Genomic DNA, 26,774 nt, shown 5'->3' on the forward strand with positions numbered 1-26,774 from the left:
GGGGTCTGCTGCTGAACTTGGTTGTTAGAAAGGACATTCAGACAGAAAGATCAGGCTCACTTTTCTGTTTTTAATCTTTAAATGTAAAGAAGTCATTAGACGAGTGTTGCAGCGGGACTTCCTCAGAACCATCTCTGATTGGCTGCGTCCCGTGCCTCTTCATCTAACAGCGACGCTGCACGGCAAATAGACACATTTAACAAATTGAGATCAATATTCAAATAATCTTTCTCGTGAGACAATCAAATTATCTTTGTGTCGCAGCTGAGGTTATCCTGTGTGAGCTGAATCCTTTATTTAAACTTTTTTTTTTTTTGTCTTTTCTTCCTGGATCCAGCAACAAAGCTCTCCATTAGTAAACAGATCATGTAGCAATGCAGCAGTGAGGAGCACATGCAGTCATTTCAGACTGATGATAGGAGGAGGACAGGAACAAGTTCTCTTAAAGCAAGACGATACTGAAATGTTAGAAGCTAGAAACTGTCTTAAGAAATGTGGAAGGGTAACAATGCAGCTGAAATCACAACATCAGTCAACTATCTTCTCTGAAGAAGATTTGAGAGAAAACTATAAGTCCTGTGAGAAACACGCTGGATAAAAGAAGAAAATAACTAAATATTTGTGGGGATGAGACGACACGTTAGTGTGCCATCATCACACTGAGTCGAACTCTCTGCAGTAAAACTAAACTTTAACTATGATTGTGTCAAAAACCATTAGAGAGATCAAAATGCCAGTTCAGTCACATAAAGTCCAACTTTCTGTGACCCATTTAAACTTTGACTGATGTTTCTGCTGTGAAGTCTGTCTGAGCTACAGAGCTCCAAACAGGGCTGGGTGTTCTCACTCATTTTTTCCAAAATCCCATTTTCTATCTATGGAGAAATCTTTTGCAGCTTTTTGTGATTTTTTTTTTTTCTCACTGTACGACACTCCTGATGGAGCCACATGGATGTTTATGTTTGGATTTTTAAAGGTGCTTCAGTTTTTATCCATTGGTCCCCTAATGAAAATAACACCATGACACTGCATGAAGAAGAAATAAAGACATTGTGCTTCATCACGTGTGACCTTTGTCAGATGAAAAAGGGCAACACTAGGTGAAGATTGCAAACCATATCTGCTTTTATGTTTCATCTCTCAGATATTTTCTGTAAATCCACAGTAAAACTCTCGTTTTATCTTTTAAATCGACTCCACTGAGATTGAACCCAGGTCTGCTTGTGAAAGAATAAATTCAGCTCTTTGCATGGAGGTGAAGCACATCATGTGAGTTTGACCTTTAACCTCCACGCTGGTGTGAATGAGCCATGCATGTGTGTCTGTACTGATGTCTGGTTGTCTGGGATTGGGTGTCCTCCTCTCTGCAGGCCAGGCTTTTATTTATGACCAGGTCCAACAGCCAGAGGACGTAAGAAGAGGAGGGACCTCACTGCATTCCTCCTCACACCAGACCTCTCTGACACACATTTGTGTAAAACAACACAGGCGCTCTGCAGATAAGGAGATGAAAAAAACTCCTGTGATCTCATATCAGAGCCACTTTCTCCTCCCTACTTTTTGTTTTCAAACACATTTTACAGTCCAGTGGAAATGGCTGAGTGTGATAAGGGGTATTTCTACAGATTTATGAAGTTGTAGATGAAAACTTTTTATAAAAACGGTTTTGACCAAAGCAGAATGGTTCAGTCTGACCGCAGCTTGAATCACTTTGGGGTGTAACTTTTAAAATCAGTTTGAAAAGCTTGCCGCCCTTTTTCACCCTTTCCATGCTGCATTTTTACATTTTCACATGGAACATAAATATGTAAGTTGACTCTTGTTGATTCACATATTTCTTACCTTGCTGCAAAGACAGGCTCCAAAAATACAACATGGCAGCTCCTTCCCTTTGGCTGAACAACGGGAGGCGTTTCGTCCATTTTTAATAATGTCGATGGGTTCCTGCCAGAACTGACCCTAATCTTCACTGGAAGTACTACACCTCTTTTACTTTATCAAATTACTGCAGAATTCTATGTAAATAACTCCATAATGTGAAACTGATGGCGTAAAGGTCAGCAAAAAAAAACACATTTGCATGAACCTCCATGAAGGTTTGAGGACTGGGGTTGTTTTAAAAGTCCTGGCTGTTAGCTCATCAATCCTGTCAGACTAAGTCCTCTAATTCTTTGTTTCTCCAAACTGTGGTTCTTTAAAGAGCCATCAGCAGGTAAGATAATAATTCTTTGCAACTTTTGCACAGAACCCCACCTAAAAATGGACAGAATATCCCTTTAAAGCTAGACAGAGTTGTACTGCTCATTGAACATAAAGCTAACTCTGTCCTGCATCTCTGCTTTGTTATCAGTGAACAACAATACTGCTTAGGATCAAATATTTTAGCTTTCATTAAATCTGAAAATGCCAAGAAAATTCTTTACTGCAGTTTTTTTTCCCGTCGCCATATTTGCTCTTCCTTTTTCGTGGTTAAATACGGTGGAAATTTGGACAGCCTGTCAAAGCAGAGGTAGATGTTTTCTCCAAAGCTTAGTGTGGATGGGGCACATTCCAGGGGAAAGCTGCGTAAATCCCTCCATTGATTTGGTGTGAAACCCTCCTGACCTCTGGAATACATTAGCAGATTAGCCATGGAGGCCGTGAGCACGCAGCCCTCCTCGGCTCGGCCCATTCAGACAATTCACCAGCAGCGGTCGGCCCATGGCGCCCAGATCCCGGAGACAGATGGGCCCCACTCTCACTCTCTCAAAGCCCAATTAGAAGATTTCATGCGTATGCTTGGAGTATTTACCTCTCAGAACGCCCGTGTGAGTCACTTCATGTGTATCTTACTGGTCCTGGTTACAGAGAGATGTGAAGCAAACTACAAAACTTCACCGATTTAATTTAAAACTTCCAATAAAATCCCAACAAAGTGACCCGAACATCATTTTGCATCCTGACATGTCCTCTGCGCTCCAGCCTCACTCTGGCATTATAAACTCGTATGAAAGCAAACAGGGCGTTAATGGATCGAGGGAGTGGCGACATTGACCTGTAATTGTGCGCTGGTGTGTTTGGACTCACCCGTCTTGTTCGGGGTGAGGAGTGGTGCAGGCATCATGGTCCCAACAGGAGCCCCTGCACCCCCTCAGAGGGGACACATGGCCTACCCCCACAGCCTGACACCCCAGATGGTGGCTGGTCTCTCTCTGTTTCTGTCGCTGTCCGTCTTCCAGCAGGAGGCAGGAGAACTGTCCGCTTTGTGCTGAAACACAGATGTGCTGAGACAACAAATAGCATTTTCTGTGAAAACGCTAAGAGCTGAATGACTTCGCTGAAGAAACTAAAACTGAGTTGTTGAAGATAAAAAAGGAGGACACTAGCTAGAAGACAAAAGTAGTAAAACACCAGTTAAAAGCTAAAACCGTTATGTTTTCTCTACAGCTGATACCGACATCAAACTTTAAAAATCAGGACTGCCAACACCAATTGTTTTTTTTGGTCAGTATGTATTTTTCATTTAACCAAATATAATGATATTGCTTAACTTAAATAAATGTATAATTAACAAAACTTGTAAAAAACGATCTTGCTGAAAGTAGCAAAACGCTAGCTAAATAGGTCATTAAAAGCTAAAAGCATCAAAAGGCTAAGCAAAAGGCTAACATGGCAAAAGGCTAGAAGCTAACAGTAGCTAAAAACTAAAAGTAGCACATAAAAGACAAAAATAAAGCAGCTGAAGGAGATTTTTAAAAAGAACAATGTTTTTTAAGGAACTGAAGAGATCTCCATGTGTTTCTATGGGTCAAATATTTGTAAATAAAGTGAAATATTTTGAAAAGTATAAAAGTTACAAAATCCAAAAGTCACAGCAGCCGTCTCCTGAATGAGCTGAAAGCTTTGATATATGAACGGCTAAAATAGCACAAAGTCTGCAGAAATAGTTAAGGATTGCAAAAGAACGTGAACAAAAACAGCAAGAGTGTTGACTCAGCGTTCCCAGATTAAAAATATATCATCTCTGCAGAACACAAAAAGTGCTAAAAAGATTAAGATTTGTTTGCTGTGATCAGTTAAAAAGGCTCCAGCCAGTCAAACTAAAATAGTCTCAATATTTACTCAGTAGTTGCTGAGTTGAAGGTATTTAAGTTGTTACCTCAGGTTTCTGTTTTAAGTTGAGCCGGTGTATTTTCTTTAGAGCGTTGGCCAAAAAAACATGTTGCATCTGGCAAATGTTTGCCTCGGTTCCTTGTGCTGCGAGGGAGCTTCCTGCTAAACTGATTGAAAAGTTAATAATGCTTTTCTTTTTTCACTGTTTGCACTTCGGAGTTGGTGGAGTTTGTGCCATGAAAGAGCAGATTCCTTTGTTTTCCCACCCTGCAACTCTCTGCCCCCTGGTTAATGTTTACACCGTGACTGACGTTGCTGTTCTAAGTACTGCTGGATAAACAGCAATGATCCATACTGTTAGCACATCAGTCCTCAGAAGTGAAAAATGATAAAAGCTCAAAGAAGGTGCTGTGTTTTCACACCATCTTTGATTTATGTCTTCACTGTGGTTCCTGTTTCTTTCTCCTCCTTTTTATTTTCTTATGTCTCTGCTTCTTTTGTAGTTCTTCCAGCTGTTCTCGTAAACACAGCATCGTTTCTAGAAATAACATCAAAACCAAAGCAGAACGTTGTCATACCTCCAGGCCTGTAGGTGGAGCTGTAATGCTGCCACAAAAATACACCAAAAACAGGAGACAAGGCATCTCCTGAACCTGGTTCTGGTTCTGTTCGAGGTTTCTTCCTGTTAAAAGGGAGTCGTTCCTTTTCCACTGTCGCCAGTGTGCTGCTCAGGATGGGAGATTATGATGAAACAAAGATTTGACGCGATCTGCTGCCTTCTGTTAATTAACTTTTACTAATTGGCATTTTTAAGTTTGAGACCGTCTTTTTGCTGAGATGACTTTTGCTCTATAAATAAACTGAACTGGATTGAACCTTCTCTTGTTGTGGAGCTTTGAAGCAGCAGAAACTGGTTTATGGGAGCAGCCATGCTGTGTTTTTGGAACCAGAGTCTGTGCACTAAGGATGTGGGCCTTTAAGCCCCGCCTACTCTACCCCACGCAGTCATGGAGCAGGGAAGCTGGCTCCATTCCAGCTTCAACTTCTGGGTTTTTGCACTCTAAGAAATAAAATCTAGTCATTGTTTAAACCACACAATAGTTTTATTTTGAGTCAAAAGCTTTTAGTCAATTTTTAACAGTAAAAAGAAGCAGGATTTGTTGTAAGAAAGCAACAATATGAGATATTAAAGACTGTCCCAAGTTACTTTGCTCCTTATTTTAGCCAGAATCATTTTGAATCTGCCAACCCTGGCAAGTACAAAGTTTTATTAAATTAGTACCAAGTTTAGTTGGACCAGTTGGCACAACTAAACTGGGTAAATCTAACATTTCATTACTTACAGTGTGTCAGACGTGTCAGCGATCATTTTGCAGCTCCTAAAACACCGTTTTAAGGCTGAAACGGTAAAAACGTTCCCGTGTGGACGGATCCTGAGTGTTGCTTTGAAATTAAATCGCCTCGCTGACTTCAACCCCGATTTTCCTCCCTTTCCCCTTCAGGTCAGGGGTCACCGGCCTGCCATTCCTTAACATTTCACCTCCTCTGGCAGGGCTGCAGCGTTTGTCAGCCTTAGAGAACAACACGACTCAAACTGGGGTTATTCCACAGCGGGGCCTCCGAATGTGGAGGAAAATATGAAACTAGTTTATTTTCTTTTAGCATATATGCTTGAAACCATGACAGTAGGGTCCCCGCACTAAGCTGCTCCACCTTTTCTCACTTTAGCTTTTGCTCTGTGAGGGATTCTGGGTAAAAAGTGGGAGGGTCAGTTGTTTGTTGTCACCGTGAGTTATGGTGACAGCTCGTGCTGGGCAGCAGTTATGTTGAAGAGTTGGAGTATCTTGTTGTGTGTGTGTGTGTGTGTGTGTGTGTGTGTGTGTGTGTGTGTTGGGGGTTGTTCTTTAGGAGGAGCTTCTCAGTGTGAACATCCAGAGTTCTCAGGACTCGGTTTACAAAGGTGTGTCTTCTTGACTTTCGCTCTTCCAGTAATTACGAGCTGAGGTTTTCCCACACAGCCGTTTAATTACAGCAAACACTCCGCAGGATGATTGATTATTTGTGGCTCTCCGGGCTGACGAGTCAAAGCAGGTTTTCGTCATCACCGAAATCCATTCCTATTTTTACAGGTCTGTCTGCGTAACCACAGTGTGTGTACGACACACAGTCAGTAAATAAATAATTTAAAAAAATAATATTTCCAGTACAGATCAAAACATGTAAATGGTTATACATAGCTTGTTTATAACCATGTATGTCTAATTATAAACATGGTTTTTCTAGTAACGGTTTCTTATTTAATTAAAGGCTTAGAATTTCTTGAAGGAATGCATATCGCCCGCCATCTGTTATGATGAGAGCAGACAGAGTTAAAGCTGTTTAAGTCAAACCTTATAAATGTGATCTCCCATCATCTGTTAGAGACAGAAGTCTGTACTGAGGATGACTTTCAGCTCCCACCACTCCAGGTTTTATCTCAGCGTCTGTAAAATCTATGGCGACCTTTGTGTTTGCTAAGGTCAGTTAGTTGTGGCGGCCATCTTTAATCACTTTGACTCCAGAGGGGAATCGGTTGTAGGCGTACATCTAATGTTTAGTTTCATTCAAATCCATCCAGTTGTTCAAACCTGCAAAAGAAAAACAATTAAATACATGCATTAGTTAAAAAAATAAAATAAAAATTGTGAACTGATCGGAACTTATCTCGTTAGCTCAAACATTTTGTTTTGTTCCTCTCTCTGACCATACGGCACTTTTCAACACAAACCACATTTCCATCGTTTCTTTGCAAAAATGCTCTGTTGGAAAAATATCTGTGTCCCGTTCTTCCACCGTGGTTTGATGACGATGATGGAGTACTCGCTAACGTTTAAAGAATGAACGAGGCTGAATGGAGCGCACGTTACAGCCGCCACATATTGGGGCACACACAGCTGTTTACATGAAGCAGTCATTGTAAAGGGTTTTCCTGGCGGGGCTCCGGCGTGGGCGTAGAAATAATCCTAAATGTAAACAGATTAGTCAAAAGCTCTTTTTGGGTTCAGGTGTGCTCGGAGTGAATATGAGTTTTTAATCTGCTTTGTTTGTTTGAGTTTCCTGCAATGTCTGTGGGCAAGAGGGCGGATGGAAATGGAACTTGTAGATGCGTGGAGGTGGGTTTTTCAGAAGACGCCATTGCTCAACAGAGTGATTAGGACTTGCATGAGCAGAACGATGTGGTAGACAATAATATAAATCTGTCAGTCTGCGCTCCGGAGGTGGGCATGCTGCAACCTGAAACCTGAGTCATTCCAGCTCCTTTGCTCCTCTGTTACCTGCACAGGAAACTATGGAAACAGAAGGAAAAACATTGTATACAACTGTGGAAGTGTCCACTTGGACTGTGGGTGTGGAAGTGCTTCATATCTCCGTACCTTTCTCTCTCGTCTCTGTTCATCTGGACACAGAGCAGAGACAGTTTGACAGGGTTAAAGGTCAGGGTCCTGGTGAGAAGGTTCGTCCTCGAGAGACTTCTCGGCTCACGTTGGCATTCACGGTCAGAATAGTTAACCTCAGCTCACCTTGTCGCCCCTTAAGAAAACAGAGGCTTTGGCCTCAGTGCCTCAGACTCATTTCAATGAAACGCTGTCACCCACACAAGAGCAAACGTGCTTCTTCACGAAGGACCACTGCCGCATGTCCGAACGTCTTCTGGATGAGTTGTAGCGGCACCCAGATCCCAGCCACTGATACCAGGGGACATATTTTACAGCTGCCAATGCATCCTATCCTGTTGGGCAGCTTCCAAATGAAACATACAAAACATGCGGCCCGATTGGAAATGGTATGCGATGACCTTAGGTAGTGATGTATGCAGACAGAATGTGCAAAAAAATAATAATAATCATGGAGATCAATGGATCTCTGCAGCTCAGAGGTACTTCACGGCAGAAACAGCATTTAAAGTTGAAACAGAAAGTTAGACTTCACATTTCTGAAGCAGCATTTTGTTATCTTTTTTTACACAATGTTTAAGTTTGATGAACTTTACAGATTTTACCACAGAATGTACAGCTAACTTTTCAGCTGTCTGAAGTTTTTAAATCTTTTGCAAACAAACTCTTTTTACTCCCTCAGCTCTTTTTAGTGCAAATACAAATTATAGATCAAAACGTAGGTTTTTGTCTCCTTTTACTCAGCGTGTCTCTCACTGCTGTAGGACGTATGGTTTTCTTTCAAATCCATCCAGAACGCAGAGAGCGCTCGGCTCAGCTTCCACAGATTCAGTTGTGTTATTTCTGAAAATATTCCCTTCAAAGCAGGAAGTGAGGGCTCTTTTTAACTCGCCATATCTCCTTCATAAAACACTGCAGAAACGTAAAAACTCATGTGTGACCATCAGAGGTTTCTGCTGCTCACGGCTCAAGAATTTTTCAGATCTGACTTTTTTGTCTGTTTTCATTAAGTTGGCGGTCAGGGAGTGAGAGACACAGGTGTGTGGTTACCACGGTGAGCTTAATGCGCCACCGGCAGCAGCTTTAACATCTTTTGATCTCGGTTCTCTTCGCACTTTGTTTCATGTAGGCGTTTTTTTTCTCAGCTTCGATTATTACAAAGTGGGAACTTTGAGCCGCAGCTGCATCAACACGCTCCCAGATTTCTCCGGATATTTTCCAGTGTAAGTAACTAACCCGATCACAGGGATGATGTTGGTTTACTGCTTCCATGACGGAGAATATCTTGTGTGGATGGAACGGTAAGACCGGAGGGGGGGATGGAAACAATAAACATGGTTTCATCTGGGAAAGGCAGGAGATGGAAAACAGCACCAAGCCAAGGTCAAGTCTATAACTGCCACCCTAATGAGTGATTTAAGTGCCCCTGCCAGGGGGGGTCGTCAAACAGCAACTCAGCAGAGTGCATGTGGGGTGGGATGGCCGAGGTGTTGAGAGCCTTGGCAGTAATGACTTGCTGATGACATCAGGACATAGTGCAGGGTCTTTTCTCAGCCTGGGGGTTAAAAGTCAGACAGCCCATTCAGTGACCCTGTGATTTATTCCCCAGGCCTCCCTCGATCTATAAACACAATGAAAGCTATGTCTAAGCTGGGGACGCAGTTCAAAGAGACCCTCGATGCTATTTTCTTTGTTGTTCTTCATCCCACTTCAGCGTTTACCTTATCGCCCTCTGTGGCACCAAACTTTCACTGGAATGAAGCAATTCTGGCTGCAATTAGTGAAGATTCACAGCGGGGAACACACCTGCTCTCAGGCTTCAGTAAAAGTCTCTCAGAGGCTGCAGAGTCCTTCAGTTGCTGGTAAGAGCGGTGGATTATGGGAACTACGAGGCACACGTCCTGTGAGCTGCTGCTGGTTTCAGTGCGGTGTAATGTTTAACCCGACTTCCTGCTGTGCTGGGCAGACGAGCTGCAGGGATCACTGCAGTCTGGGATAATTCGAAACGTTTCTCTCTTACAGTGATTCGGCAGAAAGACTCGTCGGCATCACTCAGCTGTAAAGAATAAAAATAAATCTCCCTACAAGCACCCCAGCACTCATTAACACTAACATTAATTCTTTAAATGGTGCAAAAACAGCAGATTCATCCAGGCTTTATGTACCAAACTAAAAGCTGCCCCGAGCCTGGAAATAATCTGGCATCCAAACCGTAATGGAACGGAAAATTATTATCTTTGCACGCTGAACATGTTAATGAGCTTCAGAGGTGCTGGTAAACAGATTTAGTTTTCTTTAGGTGAAGACGGTCAAGCTGTTTTGTCCTGCTTCCAGCCTAACAGGTTCTAATGTTAACGTTTCCATCTAAATCTGAGCTGAGGCTGTTTAGTGTCAGAACGACAGACTTCGTTACGCTACGCAGAGTTAGGAAACAAACACATTGTTGCTTAAACATCACTTACCTGATCTGTTTCTGAGCTAAAGTTTAAGGTTTCTGACTCGTTTGGTCTGATATCACCAGCAGCTTTGGTTAGTTAATTATCCCAACATTTATTATTGCTGAAAAATAACGAGAAACTGCAGCGTGACTGCTGAGCACTGGATGGCTTTACTGAAATCTGCCGAAGAAGCTGAAAATTAGCTGAAAGCTAAAAGTAGCAAAAATGCTATTAAAACCTAAACTTAGCAAATTGCTGAATACAAAAGCAAATTCTAGCTAAAAGGTAAATGAAGTAAAATGCTAGCTATAAGTAGCAAAAAGCTAGCTAAATTTAGCAAAACTTTAGCTTTTAACTAAAATGAATAAACTGGTAGAATTGGCATCAGCAGGATTAGCATTAACAGAAGTATAATTAGCATCAGCATTAATAGATGTAGTCTTAGCGTTAGCATTAGCAGAATTAGCAGTAGCTGAATTAGCGTTAGCAGTAATAGTGTTAGCTGAAGTAGATTTCAAAATTATATGAAAACAATTCTGTATTTTATAGGACAAATATATGTAAGTAAAGGTAAATATAAAATAACAAAAAACAAGTTTTAGCACTTATCTCCTGAATGTTTCAATAGAAGAATAATTAATATAGAACAAAGTATTCAGAAATAGTTAAATCAAAATGCTTTGGTTTTGGATCCTTTCGGCTGAAACTGTTGGAAATTAGTTCACGTTTTATGAGCTAATTTTTGAAAATCAAAGTCTGTTTTCACGTGCACGGCTTTTAAAGCTGTATTCCAGGTTGTGCACATTATTTCACTGCCCCCACTCTTATAATTCAGTCTGTTCGAGTGGACTTTTGAAATGAAAATAGGCAGATTTGTGGCACTTTGTTAATAATCATTATTTCTCTTTGGTGTGGTTTTACACCTGGACGTGTTTCCTGTCAGAGGAGGTCTTCCTGCAGGTGTCGAACCTCAGCTCTCGTGTGCTTCAGACCAGTTGGTAAAGTTGTCTCACGGCTTATAGGAACATGTTTAAAATTCAAACGACAAGTCTGCGAGACTTTGAAACTCAACGGACAAATATGAGAACAGCCGCAAACCTGAGGAGGCGTTTTGAAGACTTCATTGGAAATGCTGCAGCTAGTCACCAGTAGTCACAGCCGCCTTTAGCGCATCAGTCTGATTATATTTAAGCTCCGTTTCTCCAAACTGAGCTTGTTGAAAGAGCCATCTACAACAGGTAAGATATTAGTTGTTCCTCTCTATAAAACCTCGCTTCAAAAAGATCTGAACTGTCTGTAAGATTTTACTGTAATTTAGCATCAATTAACTGCATAATCTTCACTGAAGCATGTAAGGAAAAAAGCTGCTTCAGACACCATCCATTCTGGATTATACTGTAAAAACACTGAACTGTGAGGAAGAGGAGGGTCTGTGGATGTAAATACTGACTGGCTATAGTTAATGTTTAGGAAATGTTAGTCTCAGGTAAAAAAAACAAAAGTAAACAGTCTGAACACAGACTGAAGTCCTCCCTTACAAAGTATGAGTCAGTGTTTCTCTGAGCCAAATGAGCTGGGTAATGTGTTTGTATTTATGTGTGTGTGTGTGTGTGTGTGTGTGTGTGTGTGTGTGTGTGTGATGCTAACTTGTGACTATTGAACCATGGACAAAAGGGAAAGAGGAAGAGTAAAATAAAAGGGAGATTTAGAAACAAAGACAGAGAGTGAAAAATGAGACAGAAGTTCTTATCAGTGTTGAAAAGCCAGGATGAAAACGAATCTTTATTCATTCTTTGTGCTTTTATTGAGGCATAAAGTTGTCAGTTCCACTCAGGATTCGTCTGTTTTCTCCTTGAAAAAAAAAAAAAAAAAGAAAAAGGTTGTGTTATTTTTATTGGGAGTAACGGTGCCAGTCAGGAGGGAGGAAAGCAGACCAGAAATAAAAGCTGCAGCCGAGGACAGGGGGAAGCATGTTTTGGCTTGCTGTGGTGCTTTTTCCGAGTTCAACTCATTTATCGCCCGCCGCCCAGAGGCACAGGAGGAGGATTGGGTTTTTTCTCTGTTATGAACAAATTAACAGGTTATATTGAAACTTGCAGGAAGTAATAACTGAATCTGCATCTACAGTTGATTAATGTTTGGAGTCGACCCAATTTAAGATGGCTGCCACAGCCAACTAACCTTTAAAAACACAAAAATAGCTACAACTCAGCCTATTTTACAGATGTTGAGATAAAATTGAGTGTGGTAGAAGCTGAGACTCTTAGTCAACACATATATTGAGCGCTAACAGATTGTTCATTATCGTATAGCAAAATGTTTCAGTAACCACTGGATGGATTTTAATGAAACTTTCAGGAAACATCCACTGCATGCACCTCTACAACTGATTAATTAATTCACGATGGGTTCAACTAAACTCAGAAAGCGCTAAGATGGCTATAACTCAGCCTATTTTACAGATGTTGAGCCAAAATTGAGTGTGGCTGTAGCTGAGAGTTATTAACAACACCTAATCTCGGTGTGACGTCTTGCGATATGACATGAGATTGCACATAACTGTATTTTGAATTCTTGACCGAAACAGTTACTCACTGTAAGATGATCTGAGTTTAAAACTTATGCATGAAAGGTGGCGGGTGATATGCATTCATTTAAGGGATGCTAGGATTTTAACTCCAGCCTGTAAACTCCTGATGTTCCTGTTTCAGCTGAGCCTCTCTGCAGGCACAGTCTGCAGGAATCCCGGCTATGTGAAACACTCCTGAGCGCCGAGGTGGAAACACGAGAAGAATCTGGATGATTGACCCTCCACTCCCCCTCCATCCGCTGATCTCTGTTACCTGCTGAGAGGGAGGAGAGGACAGCGGCGTCCAGACCAGGTTATTACCGTGTATCAGAGGCGTGGGGGGGGGGGCACTCTGACTCAGGAGGGGTCTAAATGACTCATGGCCGGCAGAAGTAGCTCACCTCCAACCAGGAGAAAATGCCCCTCATGAGGAGAAAATAGTGGTTCTGAGAAAACCTCACTTCTTACACTTCCTGCTTCTGATTTCTCCAAAACTTTCCTTTCACACATTTCTCTGGGATCGTGTTACATCAGATATATGGTTTAAATTAGAGCCTCGAGCAGACCAGCCCCCCCCCCCCCGTTAACGTACAGCTTTGCATTTGCTTCATATTTTGCACAGGATGTGACTCACGCCCGTTTGATGTTATAATCATGCAGTGTCAGTGATACACTGGAAGAAGAGTAGAAAAAACAAGACATCTCTTTTGGATTTTGGCAAACTGAAGTTATAAAAACATATTGCTGGCGTTCACGATTAACTGCAGTTCACTTAGGAAGGAAAAAAACCCAAAACGATCCCCTAAAGGAGAACAAGCGTGGTTCATTCCCAGAGAAATGAAACACCACTGCCACTGCAATAAAACACTGTATAATGATGGCTTAACTTCTGCTGTAATTATTATCACCTGCTGCTGAAAGGTAAAAGGTGGGGCATAATCTGTTAGCAAAATATCTCATGAGCCCCTGGATGACTTTTAATGAAACTCACAGGAAGTAATCATTGGCTGTAATCTTCACTTGTTTAACTTTTCGTGTCAACCCAGTTCCTTCATGGAATGGTTGTTTTTTTAGCATAATTATAAATTTGCATATGAGCAGGAGGTGTGCCTAATGAGCGCCGAGTGGAAGCTCATTAACGCCGCCGGACAAGCGGTCCAATTAGCCTTGTGAGTTCTGTCAACAAGGACAAGAAATCCATACGTTCATTCGAGCCGCCTTCCTTTCCTTTCTCTCTGTTTCCTCTCTCCAAACATGGAGGCTGCCCGGCAGAGGGAAGAGAAAAGGCTGAGGATGAAGAGGGACGGTGACAGCTTGAAGGATGCTCCAGCACAAGGGCAGCGAGTCCATCCAGTCCTCAGTCAAAAGGCCCCTGACACTCTGCTAGATGAGCTTCCTTTCACATCGCAGAGGAAAATAAATTGGGGTGATTGTAAATAGGCGTATGCAGTGGGAGGGAAGAGACACACAGAGAGGCAGAAACTGCAGGGGGGGGGATTTTGTGAAATGACTCAAAGTTTGCTTCCTCGCCTGCGGTTCTCTCTTTATTACGAGCCAAACTGTCAGCTCTGCTGTTATCTGATGGCTTCAGTGGAGGAGGCAGAGATGGGACGGGACAGAAAACACACACCCAGAACTCTCCTTTCACTGCTCAAACCTTCACCTCAGGAAAAAAAAAACCCCGCCTTGTTAGTGGCTTTTTTCAGCCTGAATGAAAGCATTTTCCTGCTCTTGTTTAAAATAAAATGGCGCTTCAGCAGTGAAAGGCAGAGAAAAATAAAAAGTCTGTGGAGATTAGAGTCTTCCACCCTCCGTTGTGTATCTTTCAGAGCACTTGGACGCCTGAACCAATGCAGGAGACAGCTTGAGGCGATGGGGGACAGTGGACGGGGGGAGGGCAGCCCTCGTTTTCTCTGCAGACAGATCATTCACGGGATAGTTGTGAGCAGAAGGTGTTCCAAACGCTGTGAAGCTGCACAGGTGCGGCGCTTCCTTATGGTTGGGAATCTCTTCTTCAGCCAGATGCAGAAAAGTAGAAAATGGATGAATATTTAAAGTAGAAAATTTTTCACTGACCCAGTGCTCAGAATGACATCACCAAACTGAACAGAGGGTCATTAAGCATCCATAAGGTCAGTTTAGTTTTACATTTCCGTCTTTAGCAGATTTGGAAAAAACATCATTGTTGACGAGGCACTAAAACACTTTGTTGTACCTTATATCACTAACTTTTAGTTCACTATTTTAGCCACTCGTTTATCAAACATTCAGCTCATGCAGGATGCTCAAAAAAATGAACAATTTACAAATATTTTCCCAATAATCAGACATTAAGATCTCTTCAATTCCTTCAAAAAACAGATTCTTCTCTTTGAGTTCTGTTTTTGTCTCCTTGGACCACTTTTAGCTGTTCTGTTACTTTCAGTCAGGCTGTTGGGAATGACTCTCAGCTACTACCACATCGAAGTTTAGCTCAGTATCCGTGCAGCTGACTGAGTTATAGCCATTTCTCTGTTGGCTAATGGTGGCCATCTTAAATTAAACTGACTCCAAAAGTTTATTTCCTGAAAGTTTCTTGAATATATTTTGCTAACAGACAAACAGTTGGAGTTTCTGTTGGGGATCAGTCTCAGCTACTACCACACCAACTTTTAGGTCAATATCTACAGAACTGTCTGAGTTACAGCCGATTTTGTATTTTTTAAAGATCAGTTAGTTGTGGCGGCCATCTTGAATTGGGTTGCTTCCAAAGGTTAATCAGCTGTAGGTGTCCATCCGGTGATTGCTTTCTGGAAGTTTCATTAAAATCCGTCCAGTGGTTCATGAGATATTTTGCTAACAGACAGACAAGAACACGCGCACTTACGCGCACGGGCAGAAACAACATTGCCCGTCTTTCGCTTTCAGGTGGCGGGTGATAGTGATCCAACAGTGTGGAGGTTTGTCCGCTGCGCGGCGCTGCTGCGGGTCTGCGGCGCGCAGCTCGCTCAGCTCTGCGGCGCGCGGGGCGGAGGAAGCGGCTCAGATTACACCCGGGGTGCCGGGGAGGGGAGGGGAGGGAGGAAGGGGGGAGTGACAGCCTCTGGATGAAGGAGGAGGAGGAAAAAGAAAAACTAGTAAAACTGACAAAGAGTTGGAGAGAAGAGAGCGGAACGAGAGGAGACGGACAGAGACGCGCTCAGGGACACTGAGGGACACTGATGGATTTTAGGACATTCCGCTGAAGACTTCCAGCCTCCGTCCAGCCGAGCAGGCGCGCTCATCGGGGAGCTCCGCTTCATGGTTTGCGCCCTGAAGAAACTTGGAAAGTTTCGAGGAGGAGGAGGAGGAGAAAGGGGAGACGCGAGCAGCGAAATGGGTCTCTGCGCTGTTTTCCAAGGATAATCGCTGCGGACTCGGATTTCTTTGCATGGCACTGATTGGCCTCCAGCTCAGCCCGTCGGGTTTGGGATTAATCCTGAGGTTGATTCTGGAATAATAATCTGAGGGGAAACGGCTGCGCCTCTGATTTGTTTTTGGTTTTTTTGCTGCATTGTGGAGTTGGAGACATTCCACTCTCTCTGGATTCATCTCATGTCCTCTCTGTGCTTATCTGTGCATGCCAAAACAGAGATCTGCAGGATTTTACTCCTCCCTGGTAAGTCATAAACACTAAAAATAAAATCAAACATTTCATCTAAACTCTTTTAGGAATCGTCTGTTTGCGCTTTGGCCTCCTCCAGACAAATATAAAATGTTTGTCTTCTTGTGCCTAAACCTAAAACGTTTTCCCAGAAAGGAACTTGTTAGAAAGGATTAAAGTTTGTGAGGAAAGTTGTCCGGTATGGAGTTTCTGTTTAAATCAACAACAATTAAAAACCTTTTTCTTCGCCTTCTTGTTTATTTTAGAAGGAGACGGACACAACACCTTGCATCATCACTTTAGAGCCCATTAACAACTAACTAACAACTAACTATGTCCTGGTTATTTATTACTTTGCTTCATTTTGCATTTATGGTGCCAATTACCCCGTGACCGCAGTTTTCTTTTCTTTTTTTACCCCTTGGTGCCTGCAGCCCTAAATCACTGAGCAGCTCCATTGTGGAAAAGCCAAACTGATTTGAATTTCAATAGGAATTCAGGCAGAATTCATCCAGGGCCCTTTGGGGTTTAAATACTTGTGTATGGCGCAAAGTTTCACTCCAACTTCTGCAGGAAAGAGCGCATTTTCATTTGAATTTGAAGTTAATAAATGGAGGTCCAAGCCAAGGTGCTGATTGGTCAATTTCTACCTATTTTACAGCTAATACACCTTTTTGCAACAATCTAACTCCGATGATTAGGACTTCAGGTGTGTTTATCCCTTAAAAAGGCCGAATTGAAGTAAAATGTCCACCATCTTTTCAAACTGCGCACTCTGAAAGCCGCATTTCGTGTCTTTGCGCGTAAATCTGAATGGATGCGTCCAGCTGGAACAGAAGCAGGCAGGGGAAGCAGCAAACCTCCAGAGACTCTTAACGCAGATGTGTCTGGCTAAACAACAGGCTGATGTGTGTGTGTGTGTGTCCCAATATTGAAATATTGCATTTCAGTGAAACTAATTAAATCACGGGAATGCATTATAAAAAAAATCAATTAATGCACATGGAGCAGCAGGGCAACAGGTTTGATGCATCTGTTGCGCAGAGGAACTGCTGCCAGATTGGCTGATCATTGCACATTAATTGAAAGTGTTTGCATTTTAAATTTGGAGCAACAATCGTGTAGAAACGAGTCGTGATGACGGAGCCTTTAGAAACACTGAGCTGAGCTGAAATGAAGAAGTGAAGTATGATCTCTGAGCTGTGGCCCGAGGAGGCAACAAACTGGTTTGACTGCACCACATTTTAAACTCGGAGCTGCAGATAAACGTCTCCCAGCTGCAGTATGTCTGTGGCATGGCTTGTTTGACTGCATTTTGAGACAACGCGAGTCTTCTTCTACCTCACTCGCTCAAAATGAATAAAAAAAGTTTGTTCTTCTGCTCTCTCAGTCCAGGTGACCGGGTGAATTCCAGGGAGTGACAGACCGACCGGCAGCAGTTGATGGTTGGCCGGACCCCCTCAGATGGGATCAGTGTCCAGGGGGAGGTGGAGAAGGGGGGTATGGGGAGCCCTGTCCCCCTCTAACGGGATGGCCTTGTGGGTCTGGCTGCTGGCCTCCGTCTTGCTGTCCCTCCTGACCGTCAGCGTGGCCCGGCCCCCCCTCACCGCCACCAAGGAGGAGGCCACTCTGGAACCTGAAGGTGAGCAGCAGACCCAACAGCTTCGGACCTTAAATCAGATTCATTTTTCATGCAGGGGTCTGCAACCTGTGGCTCTGGGGCCACATGTGGCTCTCTGGAGCTTTACCCCAAAAATAACAGAATCACATTTATACCCATAATCCTTGTTTTTGCCGTTTTCTGAAGATAACGTGAATAAAATGAGACACTGATGACTTTCAGCTGATCATTTATTCACCACCTCATTAACTCCACTCTTCAACTAAATCTAAAAGTAAACATTTTGAACACATTTAGGCAAGATGCTGGGGTAAAATAAAGTGCAGTTTTGCACATATATAACACTCCAGAAATCATTTGGATAACTATAAATTATAGATAAAAAGGCCTGTGTTTAAAAATGTAACAAAGGTTTAAATACCTTTTATTAGATTCAGTGAACATTTAAATGTGCAACAAATTCACCTGATTTGTTTTGTTCACCATAATGATTTATTGTTTTATGTTTGTTATTTCAAAAAGAAAATACTTATCTGATTAATTTTCTACAAATCCAGACAGAACTCACAAACACCAACATGGTTCAGTGTTTTGTTATCAGAGGAGGTTTAAAGATAGTTTTTCCTTCAACACAAGAGTTTGTTCTTTTCCTTTGTCTCAGTAAATGTCAACAACTTATTATAAATGTTTTATAATGTTACAAACTGCAGTATTTTTATGCAGTGTTACTTATTTTAACTGAAGTACATTTTGCAGCTCTGGATAAATTAGATTTAGTGGCAGAAATGGATCTCTGGACTGGAAAGGTTGCAGACTCCTGTTTTAGGAGTTTGTTTTAACCCCACCACCAGGGGGGTTAAAACAAATGAGAGGAAATAATTGAGCTCATCGTGGGGAGGTGTCATTTTCCTCACACGTCTTTATTTACCTCCGTTGGTGTCTGTGGTCGCCCGGGGTGTGATGGGCGTGGTTTGTCACCCTGTGTGGGTGGGATGGAGGGCGGGACTGTGTTTATCCTGGCACCCATCGTTTCCCCTGCTCTCTGCGCCTGGAAACAAAAAACATCAACTTCAAAGTTTTGCTGCTTTCTGTGGAAACTTCGGGCTGAAAAAGCTTTGATTTTGAAAAGCTGCACATTGTTTTTGTCCTTTCAGGCTTTTCTGAGTTTCGTTAGAGACGAGTTAATTAGATGTTGTGATGAACCACATTCCATTACTCGTTGTTCTCGGCTAATTTTAAGTCAGGCTGACGACAGAGCATCCTCCTCCTCACACACACTCACACACACGCTGTACCCTCTGCTGCCCTTTGCCCTTAAAGTCAGATATCAGTCCGGCCTGCCTCGATGAGAGGCTGTCGCAGACTGTTTGGCTCCAGAGAGGACGAGGAGTTTTCCACAGTTACACAATCCTCCGGAGTTCTAAGAGGATTTGTGCAGATTTGACTTCTCCTTCAGATGGAGCGATCAGGTCAGCGGTGAAGTCATGTGATGAGAAATTCATTTGAGGGTTCACATGATGAGGCGTACTGGGCACAACCAGGTTCCCTGCTTTATTTGGAGAAAGGTCAGGTGTTTTTACAGCCCCAGTTCAAAAAAGGTGGGATGTTGTGTAAAAATAAGAACAGAATTATCAGATAAAAGTAAAATTTTGAATTTGATGCCAGCAACACGTTCCAGATGTTTCCCTCTGTGCAGCATCTCCATCAGTCTGTAAACATCTGGACCTGAGGTTGTCTCATTCTGTCTGTTGTCCTGGATGGGAACAGATGTTGTTCTAAAACCACTAATGCACCCCCATACCATCAGAGAGGTAGGCTGACCTCAGAACAGTTCTCCTCTTTGGTCCAGAGGAGACACATCTGTTCACATCTGGCTTCTTTTTTGCCTGATAGAGCTTTAAGCAGCATTTGTGGATGGCACGGTGAACTGTGTTTACAGACAGTGTTCCTGAGCATTGACCTTTGACCTCAGAGGTTTCTCCAGATTCTTCAGATCTTTAGATGATGGGGAGATTTAAAGTCTTCTTAACTTTCTGTTTAGGAACATATGTCTGAAATTGTTTTATTATTTTTAGACTCGGTTCTTTGCAGACCTGTGAGCCTCTGCCCATCTTTCCTGCTGACAGATTCAGCCTCTAAAAGGCTCTGCTGCCAGTATCATTGCATTCTCTTTGTTTTTACGTTTTACATAACATCCCAGCTTCATTAGAGTGTGATTAAAAGTCACGATGACTTGTCTTTCCCTCGTGATAAAACCTCCTGTGGTTCTGCTCCTGCTGCCGGGTGCCTGTGGGAGCTAGAAATGCTGCATCAGATTGCATATCAGTGTTGTCTTTTTTGAGCCCACGCCTGCACCCCTGGTGGCCCCGCTCGTTTGTTTACCTGTGGCTGCTGTAACAGAAGAAGTGGAGCAAGCGCGTCGGTCGAGGCCTTCACAACAGGCCTATTGTTGCCACTTCAGTATCTGTGGGAGTGTTTACCTTGTCTGGGTGCGCGGTGAGTTAAATACACTGACAGGGCTGAATAACAATGGGGCCTAATCTACAAGGTGTGTGTGTGTGCATGCCTGTAGTTTTTTTTTTTTTTTGGTTGTAATTTTCTGCTCTGTGGCCTGTTTAGATCCAGCCCTGTTTTTTTGCATTTATGATGGAATAAACGTGGCACCAGGCACGCTGGAAATGAGAGCAGCTGACAAAAGTCACTTCATGGCTTTTGGCTGAGCTCCGCCGGCATTCCTGCCAAACTCTGTTCTGAAAAAAATGCTCTGATCACCACGGAGGCAGTTCTTCAAAATACTTCAGTGGTTAAATAAATACAGGCTCCATCATGCATCAGGAAGGAGAGCTTTGTGCTTCGACAGACGCAGGAAAAGAGTGGCCATCTACAGCGAACAAGTTGCATTATCACCCGCCACTGAAGGCAAAGACAGAGCAGTAATGTGTTTATTTGTCTGTACTGTAGGCAAAATATCTCATGAATCATGAAATGGTTTTAATTAAACTCTTAGAACGTTATTCTTACAGCTGATTCAATGTTTGGAGTCAACCTGATTCAAGTTAGCAACACAGATATGGTTATAACTTGGTCAGTTTTACAGATATTCAGACCAAAAAGACGTTTTTCAACATAAGATGATCTCAGTCTAAAATTCTGGCATGAAAGGCGGTGGGTGATATGCATTCCTTCAAGGGACCTTAGCTCTTTAATTCTTTGAATGCGTTTTTGTTGATAAAAGATAATTTTACATTTGTGCTGCTGTGAACTTTATTCAGTTCCAACATCATCAAATGTTAATGAGAAAAAGACGTTCTTACAGTCTGAGTGTGTGTGTGTGTGTGTTACCTATCTGTAACACTGTCCTGTCTACACAGCAGGAGTGCAGCTGTAAATGTATAAAAATGTCATCAGGACACTTAATAACACGGAGTGTGTGTCTGAGTGTGTATCTTGGTAATGGAAGTGAACTCTATACAAACACAGGCTGTGCTGTGATTGACAGGGCTTCAGTGTGTGTGTGTGTGTGTGTGTGTGTGTGTGTGTGTGTGAGGGGGGAGCAGTTAGCCTTCACACAATGACTTTTATTAATTTGTGGTTAGCCGGTGTTGTCCCGGCTGCTCCGACTCACAGTTTTCTGATAAGAAGCTGGAGAGAACGGCTTCCTGTGCCGGTTTGTGCCGCAGTCCAACTGCAGGACCGCCGGAGAAATCAAACTCCTGCGTGAGATAAAAAGAGACAGATTGAGATGCTGATCTGCAGAAGAACTGATAGGAAGTGGTGCAGCTTAAAATCCTGCATAAAGTTTTGTCTCAGAACAACAATCTTAAAAAACACTCGCTGCAAAATATGAAATCAGATGTAAAAAGTTTGTCAAATGCTGCAGTTTAAGAGTTTATTTCAGTAGTTTACCAGATATGTTGATATTTACACACTCAGTATAAATAAATCACTTACCTCTGCATCATTTACTCAACAAATCCAAGCGTAAATACTGATTATAACTTTCTGAGGGTTTTATTATAATTTGTTCATTGGTTCATGAGATATTTTGTTATCAAACACACAGTCAGAGGCAATAACAGGTAACATGTTTACATTAGGGCTGTATGATATTAGGAAAACATCCATTATTAATTATAATAATAATTATTGATCATATCTGCTGCAGTGAACCACATTTTCCTCATTTCCTTCTTCCTGTGTTCTTTAACATGTCAGCCATTATTACTCAACTGACTGTGGGCATTTTGTTTTTTTGCAATGGGGGTCCATTTGATCGCTAAATACAGTTTGTTAAGACATGCATGATGTCGTGATTTATTCTTAGTGATATCAACACCACATGCTGTGGAATCTTTGATATATTGTGCATCCTCAGGGTTTATTTTCAGGATCAGATATTCCACATTATTCTTTACAAATCCAAGCCACTGATGACTTTTGATTGTTAGTAGAGTTTTAAAAGTGGAGTATTGTTGAAAATAAAAGTTATCCTTTGTATTAAAGGTGGTTGAAATCATAAGGATGGGGTGATTTGAAAGGACATCAAAATATTTATTCATTTAAAAGGAGAGAAACATGCAGGCAGCTGTAAACTGCTTCCCCAGCTCTACAGACAAGCTGACATCGAGGAGGGACTCCAGGGAGAATTCGTCTCTGAGAAACTAACTATTACAGCTGAGATGGATGAATGAGGATGGAGACACGGTGCACAGAGGGTATCTGTCGCACCTGAGAGACACTTGGAATCGCTGTCGGGAGAAAGAGACCCAGAGAAGAGGAGGCAAAATAAGAGATGAAGGGAGGAGGAGGGAGCAACAAACGTGTGCTGGATTGAAACGTCTCTCTAACCCCTCCAATGGTGTGAAACCTAACCGAGATAAAAAGTCGGCTGTGAAGTATTTACACTCCTTGTGTGAAGTTTCTATTTTTCTAAGTTCATGTGTGTGTGTGAGTGAGTTTGCATTTTCCTACAGCTTCCCATGAAGGGAGGAGTCAAGGGTTACCTTAGGGTCGGGTTAGGTCAGCCAGGTCACCATCCATGCAGACTCCTAAGACTTCACCTCAGTATGCAGTAAAAAGTGACTCAGTTGGACCCAACTTTAAGAATCACGAGTTACAGGGCTAAACCTCAGCAGTCCTTAGAAACAAACAAACCCCACTGGACCGTCTGAACCGGCTTCAGACACAGCAGACATATAAAACATAAAGATGAACCATAAAAATAATCACAGAGTCGTCACAGGTGTCTCAAACTCGTCTCAAAGGTGCTACAGCTGTACGACCAAAAACATTAGAGGCTACAGTCCATAATGTCCAGGTTATTATTAAAAAAAACTGGTCCAAATCTGCCTGCCTGTACTCCAGTGGATTAAATAATAAACATGAGGGCGGCTGCCAAGGTGGCTACAAAATAATGGTCACAGTCTAGCCACACAAAAACACGACGGCTTCAGAATTCAGTGAGACTGCAACAAGAAGTTCGCCCGTTTCCTCGCAGCTTTCTCACAATGTTGAGCCTCCAACCATGAGACACTACCTTAAACATTTAAATCCCACCCCATAAAAGAAAAGAAAACCTCCGCAGCTGTAGTAATGCCAAATGTAAATGAATGTCGGCTGCTCCTCCCACTGGACCACACACCGAGGCTTCGGTGGCAAAGAAAAGTTATTTATTTCTGCTTTGGAGGAACTGTACCTGTCTACTTGCCCCGGGGGGAATGTTTAAAAGTTTGCACACATGCCTTAACTTCTGCTGCTGGCGTGTGGCTCAATGACCTTCCCTCCTTCTCATGGATCAAGTGTGTGTGTGTGTGTGTGTGTGTGTGTGCCCAAATATACTGTTACATTCAACTCACACATAATAAACATATGATTTTTGTGGAATGTTGTTGAAAAGGCGTATATAATTACAACGATCAGACCCCAGCTAAACTTCCTGCATACGGACCGTACATCCTTCCTATTTTTTCTGCTTTCCCTCCACTGAAAACATCTGCACACACACACACACACAGAATATAGGCTTTCTTTAAGTTGTTAAGAGTTTCAACATAAATCTGAGTGTGAGCTTAATAAATGTGGGCAGATCCTAAATTAAGAAGCATATTCTCCGTTGGATACTGACCCCACCTTCCGTCGGCTCGCAAAGTAGTTGGAGGACATGATGTACACACATGCAGGCATTTTTGGTTTTCCTCCCAGAAAATGTAGGTTTTTATGCACGTTGGATCCGGCTGTGTGCTTCTTGCTCTCTGGCTTAGCGCTCACATCCTGTGCAGAGGCTGCAGAATGTCCGTGGCCATGTTGTTACGAAACAGGGCGAAGATATGAGAGAGAGAGAGATGGAAAACAGGAGAGTCAGCCAGGTTTTTGTAGCTAAAGCGTGCAGTAAAAAAAAACTAAGAAAGGAGAGCGACCCCCCTCTCACCCTCACCCCTTTTCATATCCCCTGCCTGACAACTGCTTCCGTCCTCGACCTTTCTGGCTGCTTTCCTCTGTGCCGGGCAGATGTGCTGGAGTTTTATCTTTTTTTTTTTGGCTGTAGAGATCTTTCCATGCTGCTCGTACTCACTCACACTCACCGGCTGCCTGGGATCCGCTCTGAAAGATGTGGCTTGTTTGGGAGGGATGTCTCAACAAAAGCGATGCCCAGTTTTTGCGTGCTGACAGATGATCTTTTTATGCTGCTATTGCCATAACTGCATGCACTGAATCTGACTGCAGAGCAGGATTTCTATGGGATCCATTTGAAACGACTGACTGGAAGTTCGTGGTACATGTTGCTTTCATGGTTTAAAAAATGGGGCCTCTCTTTTTCTGAATTACTCCTCCTGCATAAGTTGATTTACGTGCATCCATTGGGGGTTGTTTGGTGTTTTATTTCTTACACTATGGCTTGTTTCTTCCTCTCCCACTTCCTCCTCCTTTTTGTGCACCCTCCTCTCTCTGCTTCAATTTTTCCTTTCCCCTACTTCAACCTCCCCTCCTCCCCATTTGCTCTACAGAGGCGTCGAACAAATACCAAATTTCTAAGCCCACGGTGTGCTCGGTGCACCCGGGGGAGGTGCTGAAGCTGAGCTGCCCTCTGCCAGCGACGGGGACCATCTCTTGGACCAAAGATGGCAGCTCTTTGGGCACCAACAACCGCACACTGATAGAGCACGAGGTGCTGCAGATCCGTGATGCCACGCCCAAGGATTCGGGCCTGTACGCCTGCACCAGCGTGGGCAAAGACACGGTCTGCTTCATAGTCAATGTCACAGGTGAGTCAGGGAGGAATGGCAGGACAGGACAGGTCAGGGAGAAACAGGAAGTTTGGAGAGGAATGGTTGGATGGTGCTTGGATGAGTTCTGGAAGTGGCCATGGAAAGGCAAAATTAGATTTTTTTTTAAAAACAATGTATAACGAGTGTGTGTTAAGCAGTAAAAGCATACAATCAGATTTGTTTTCATAAAAAGTGACCCCACTCTGTCTATTTTTTTCACATTTTGTTTTGAAACTGACTAGAATTTCACACGTGTAAATTTTTCTGAATGCTTTATTGCAGTGGTTCCCAAAGCTGGGGTCATGAAACCAACTTAATTAGGTTTTAAAATGGTTGCTAATAACATATTTTTACTATAATTTGTATCAATAGAAAGAAAGCACAGTTGTATATGTATCAAAACAGTGTAATGGTCATTTAGACCATACCCTTGTTTAATTAGCCTCTCAGTAATAGTAGCATAGAGCCGGTATGAGATTCTGATGATATGATAATGTTGAGCAAAAATATCACAGTTTCCGGGCATTAAAACAAAAATTTGAAGAATAACATAATTTATTTGCTTTTATTTGAAAACAAAAATATGATTGCTTTTGCTGCGTAAATAATATAACATATTGGTTAATAATGATTGTTTTATAGGTCTTATATTATAATTGGGAAAAAAATCTTCACTTATAGTTATTTTCATTTTGTTGCAAGGATGTAAATAGATAGACTGAGAGAACACAAGGGAGGACAAATTTGAAGCCAATTTGTTACCAATGTTTTTATTTCTAACATTTAATTTACGATGATATTTAAGATAGTAAATTAAACCTATTCAATAGGCTCTTTTATTTATAGTTAATTTATAATTCTAAAGTAATTTTGCCTGTATTACATCTTTTGTGTTCTGCTCTTTGTAGAGTAACGTAGAGAGCCTGATGAACTGATGTTAGTTGTTAGTTAGCTGGTTATTAGCCTCCTTAACGAGCCTGTTTCACCTGCTAACTCTTGTAGCTTGTTGCAAATGTTTGCATGAAAACAGAGTTTCCCTAAAAAGAGAAACACGTGTTTCTTCTCTGGTAGACAAGCCATGACAGGCTGGGTTATTCACCAAATAAAATGTACAACCAACCGACGACAAATATTTTCAAGGAGCATAAAAGTTTGGGGAAATTCCCTCCATGGCTGCTGTACACAACTGCATGCAGGAGAAAGGGGGAGGGGGGACAAGCAAACAGAACAAGGTTTGTCTTGACTTTTTAACACCATGGTCACCTTGAAACCAGAAATCAGCCCAGCCTCGGTCACTGTTTTTTTTTTTTTGAGGATCCAACACTGAAAAGTTTGGGAACCACTGCTTCATCCTGTGTGTGTGAGAGCGTTGTGACAGGGCAGCGGTAACCACGGTTACTCTGTGCAGATGCCATCTCGTCGGGGGATGATGAGGACGATACAGAACGATCGGAGGACACTGGGGCAGATGGAGAGCAGTTATGTGAGTATAGGACAAACTAAAAGGGGTTTTCCACCAAAACCTTCAATCGATTACGGGTCAAACAGCGAGACTTCTCACCGTATTTACCATCAGGAGAAACCGGTAAAATTCACAGCTTTACTTATCGTTTTGGACATGGCAGGAAGATTAAACGATTAACTTTTTAAATATCCCTATAAAAAGCTTAAAAAGTCCCAAATTAGGAGGTTTAGAAAGTCTTACAAGCCATGCTTTAAGCTGTCAGGTAATA

At 42.4% G+C, this 26,774-nt stretch overlaps 1 protein-coding gene and 1 long non-coding RNA gene across 7 annotated transcripts in view; one reads left to right on the forward strand and one right to left on the reverse strand.

Annotated features, from left to right (window-relative positions):
* Positions 1–4,248, reverse strand: part of LOC108240648 — an 8,097-nt gene extending 3,849 nt beyond the window's left edge. The window contains exons 1-2 of the long non-coding RNA XR_001808783.2: positions 4,139–4,248; positions 3,067–3,263 (exon numbers count right to left, since the gene is read on the reverse strand). This is a non-coding gene — a long non-coding RNA (uncharacterized LOC108240648). The remainder of the gene's footprint in view (positions 1–3,066; positions 3,264–4,138) is intronic.
* Positions 4,249–15,650: 11,402 nt separating this feature from the next.
* fgfr2 (fibroblast growth factor receptor 2) overlaps positions 15,651–26,774 on the forward strand; it is a 40,381-nt gene continuing 29,257 nt past the window's right edge. For 3 of the 6 annotated variants that reach the window (XM_017424263.3, XM_017424264.3, XM_017424261.3), the window contains exons 1-4: positions 15,652–16,170; positions 17,546–17,797; positions 24,781–25,038; positions 26,450–26,524. In XM_017424263.3, coding sequence (XP_017279752.1) covers positions 17,620–17,797; positions 24,781–25,038; positions 26,450–26,524 — 511 coding nt within the window. In that variant the 5' untranslated portion in view covers positions 15,652–16,170; positions 17,546–17,619. Of the gene's footprint in view, positions 16,171–17,545; positions 17,798–24,780; positions 25,039–26,449; positions 26,525–26,774 lie in introns of all 6 variants that reach the window. The other 3 variants (XM_017424262.3, XM_017424265.3, XM_017424266.3) reach the window with 3 other exon arrangements.

Source organism: Kryptolebias marmoratus, linkage group LG22 (genome assembly GCF_001649575.2).
Source record: "Kryptolebias marmoratus isolate JLee-2015 linkage group LG22, ASM164957v2, whole genome shotgun sequence".
In the NCBI taxonomy this organism is placed as follows: domain Eukaryota; kingdom Metazoa; phylum Chordata; class Actinopteri; order Cyprinodontiformes; family Rivulidae; genus Kryptolebias; species Kryptolebias marmoratus.